This window comes from Lipotes vexillifer, unplaced genomic scaffold, assembly GCF_000442215.2.
Source record: "Lipotes vexillifer unplaced genomic scaffold, Lipotes_vexillifer_v1.1 scaffold634, whole genome shotgun sequence".
Taxonomy (NCBI): domain Eukaryota; kingdom Metazoa; phylum Chordata; class Mammalia; order Artiodactyla; family Lipotidae; genus Lipotes; species Lipotes vexillifer.
The window spans coordinates 1,998,129-2,001,969 of record NW_006781096.1 but is presented as its reverse complement, the minus strand read 5'-3'; the positions used below and the strand labels follow the sequence as shown (position 1 = coordinate 2,001,969).

The following is a 3,841-nucleotide window of genomic DNA, read 5'->3' as shown; positions in this document are numbered from 1 at the left end:
CAGATTACATATCACTAGAGGAAGGCAGAAACCATTTTGACCCACAACTTTAATTAATTTCTGTCTCTCCATTGTGCTCTGGGATCAGCTTAAATGCTGCTGAAAGAGATCTCGGGCTCCCCGGCCTGCTCCAGTGGGACAGGCCAGGATCTCAGAGAACAACAAACGGCAAGGAAGAGATGAATAACCAGTGAATGCCCCCTTGAGGATAAATGTTCACAAAACTGTAAAGAAAGGGAGGAAAAGAGGCAGGCAGGCCGGTAGGGAACATCACCGATGTCCAGAACCCTGGGTCAGACCAACATACAGCACAGCCACTGCAAAATAAGGAGATCGGGGTGAGCTCAGGGGTCCTCAGGAGCTGGTGTGACTGTGCCAGAGGCGCTCTCCTGCCTCACGTGGTATGACTTGTTCTAGCTGTGTCCTCCAGTAAGTGCCTTGGTCAACAGGAGGAAGCAAGGAAGCCCTAACTAGGTCACGACCCCCTGAGCCAGAGCCCCATGGAAAAGTGACTTAGGAAAAGCTTAGCCCCAAAGGGACTTCCAAAAGTTTCAGGTTCAACACTATCGAACGGGTGTTTGTAGACATCCACAGACATGCTTCCAGGAGGGCCGTCCCTAGATCACTGAAAGGGGTCAATGACATTCCCATTCTAGAGAAGAAAAGAGTGGCTGTACCCAGACAACTAGGCAGGGCCAGGAATAACATGGTGCTCTAGTTCCTCTGCCTGAGAAGCAGATCGAGGGCAATGCCTCCTGGCCTGGCCCCTCAGCACATGCCCACACCTGCATCCCCACAGGCCAATAAAGGCCCTGCTGCATAGGCTGCAGCCCTCCACAGGGGAAGGGCACGATGTTGTCAGCGTAAGACATTATGGGCTTTGTACACAGTAATTTACACCCATCTATTTTGCATCTGCACTCTACCTTGTTGCAATTTAATTCTTTGTTTCTGATATCCTTCTATACGTCAATCAAAGATGCCTGGTCCTAAAGGTTAGGCACTTTAAATTGTACCTACCACCCACCATTTCATCCAAATTAATAAGGGCTTGCATCCTTGAAATGATTTGATCTGTAACTGTAGCTTTATCTTTAAAACAACAACAATAATAATAAATAAAAATATTTGAAAGATTGATGACAATCTCACTCCTCCTGGCAATGCCTGCCATAGAACATGCGTTGTGTCCGCATGGAAATAAGACAGGTCAGTGTGAATTAACAGCGCTCGGCAGCAACACCATCCAAGAATGTTCAAGTACCATCAGCAAGCAGTTTATCAAAACCACTTACCTCTGCCAGAGAGAGCCGGACAATGCCGTTCTGGTCCTTGTCCAGAAGGTTGAACAGTTCTAGAATGACAGAGAAGGAATGAAATCAGATGGGGATGTTCCTGGACTTTGGAACAGCCAGAGAGCTGTCTCTGTCCACCCCACCTGGTACCTTCCCCCAGCCCCTGCACCCTTCCCAGCTCCCACTCAGCTTCAGGGACCCCGAAAAGCTAGATCTGGATCCAGTGCCCAGGGTGAGGGTTTTAGACAGCAGATGTCCCCTTGCCCAACTAGACAAACTTCCAGATGTGAGCAGAGAAGGTCCTTTTGCCATCTCCACCCTCAGAAGCTCTAGAAACTTGCAATTCTTTCAACAGGGGTTGGGGATGGGGTCGTGGAACAGAGGTGGTTGCCCCATTTGTGGGTAATCCAGTCACTGACCTTTCCCCGTTAGAATTTACCACTTCCCAGCCCTCACTGGAAGGAAAACTCCCTCCCTTAATATGATACCTTAGCATGAGCCCAAGGGGGCACTAGACCATCTAAAGGCTTCCAGAAGGAGACCCCTATTCCCTCCCTGGGAGGTGACACATGCTCTCAGTATGATCCCCATGAAGGCACAGATGTTAAAAGCCATTTAAGGACCGTTGCTGGGACTCATTCATTTGGCCCAGTGACTGCATGTAGTAGGTGCACAACAATCTTTTTAAATCTCCCAGAGAAGGCAGCACCTTGGGGGTGGCCAGCTTGGGCTTCCTCAGCCGCTTTAGTTTCTGCTTCCCCTCCCCCAAGGATGCCACAGTTTCTGAAGCCTGTCTGGTTCTGCTTGCTGGCCCTGCCCCCTGCCACTCTCCGCACCTCAGGAGAAATGAGATAGGGTTAAAGGAGAGAGTGACTCACTGAAGAGGGTCTCCAGGCAGATCATACAAGCAAGGAAGCTGTCAAAGTCGATGCCAAGTTTGCTGCATGCATACAGCATGGAAATGGTCTGCTGTACCTGGTTGCTGAGGGTGAAACCTACGGGCAGAGGGGGGCCAAGGTTATAGGTGGAGTGGGGGCCTCGGCCCTGTCTACAGCAGAAATCAGGGCTGACTCAGGCCTGACGCTGCCCCCTTCAGAAGATACCAGAAGGGTCTAGTCATCCAATCAGTCTCCTTTTAGATAATCCTCAACAGGATAAGCCTCCTCCCTGATCCAAGAATAAGGCCTGTAGCTCCAATACTAACTCAGCTGTGCATCACATTGGCTACAGCAAGAAAAAACAGGGGAGGTGAGGGGACGGTCTCTCCTGACCATCCCCTTCACAGCCCCGTCCCCTGTGATTGCTGTCACCTTCCCAGTAACAGGCAAAGTCCTTAGAAAAAGTCTAAAGAATCCAGCAACACTCCCTCCTCCCCAGATAAGGAAGGTGCTCAACAAATATTTGTTGTCACATTGACATCCAACATAACGTAACTACCACTGATGGTCATTAGCAACCATCATATTAAGAGTTTAAAATGAGCACACCTTGGGACTTCCTTGGTAGTCCAGTGGTTGGGACTCCGTGCTCCCAATGCAGGGGGCCCGGATTCAATCCGTGGTCGGGGAACTAGATTCCCCATGCTGCAACTAAGGATCCTTCATGCCGCAACTAAGACCTGATCCAGCCAAATAAAGAAAGAAATATTTTTAAAATAATTAAAACTAAATAAAATGAGCACACCTAGGGGACTTCCCTGGTGGTCCATTGGTTAAGAATCCGCCTTCCAATGCAGAGGACGCAGGTTCGATCCCTGGTTGGGGAACTAAGATCCCACATGCCACGGGGCAACTAAGCCCATGCGCTGCAACTGCTAAGCTCTCACACCACAACTACAGAGCCCGTGTGCTGCAACTACAGAGCCCACACACCACAACAAAAGATCCCGCATGCCGCAACCAAGACCCGACACGGTCAAAAATAAATAAAGGAGGAGCTTCAAGATGGCGGAAGAGTAAGACGCGGAGATCACCTTCCTCCCCACAGATACATCTACATGTGGAACAACTCCTACAGAACACCTACTGAACGCTGGCAGAAGACCTCACCCAAGCCCCCCAAAAAGCCAGAAACCCCCCCCCCCCACGTGCCTGGGTAGGGCAAAAGAAAAAAGAATAAACAGAGACAAAAGGAAAGGGACGGGACCTGCACCAGCGGAAGGGAGCTGTGAAGGAGGAAACGTTTCCACACACTAGAAGCCCCTTCGCGGGCGGAGACTGCGGGAGGCGGGGGGGAAAGCTTCGGGGCCGCGCAGAAGAGCGCAGCCACGGGGGTGCGGAGGGCAGAGCGGAGAGATTCCCGCACAGAGGATCGGGGCCGACCGGCACTCACCAGCCCGAGAGGCTTGTGTGCTCACCCGCCGGGGCGGGCGGGGCTGGGAGCTGAGGCTCGGGCTTCGGTCGGAGCGCAGGGAGAGGACTGGGGTTGGCGGCGTGAACACAGCCTGCAGGGGCTAGTGTGCCACGGCTGGCCGGGAGGGAGTCCGGAAAAAGTCTGGAGCTGCCGAAGAGGCAAGAGACTTTTTCTCCCCTCTTTGTTTCCTGGTG

General features: G+C 51.8%; 1 protein-coding gene across 1 annotated transcript in view; it reads right to left on the bottom strand.

Moving 5' to 3' along the window:
* Positions 1-293: 293 nt before the first annotated feature.
* LOC103081133 (calpain-8-like) overlaps positions 294-3,841 on the bottom strand; it is an 84,067-nt gene continuing 80,519 nt past the window's right edge. Inside the window, 3 exon segments of the mRNA XM_007454490.1 lie at positions 294-317; positions 1,296-1,354; positions 2,174-2,290. Of these exon segments, the coding sequence (XP_007454552.1) occupies positions 294-317; positions 1,296-1,354; positions 2,174-2,290 (200 nt within the window).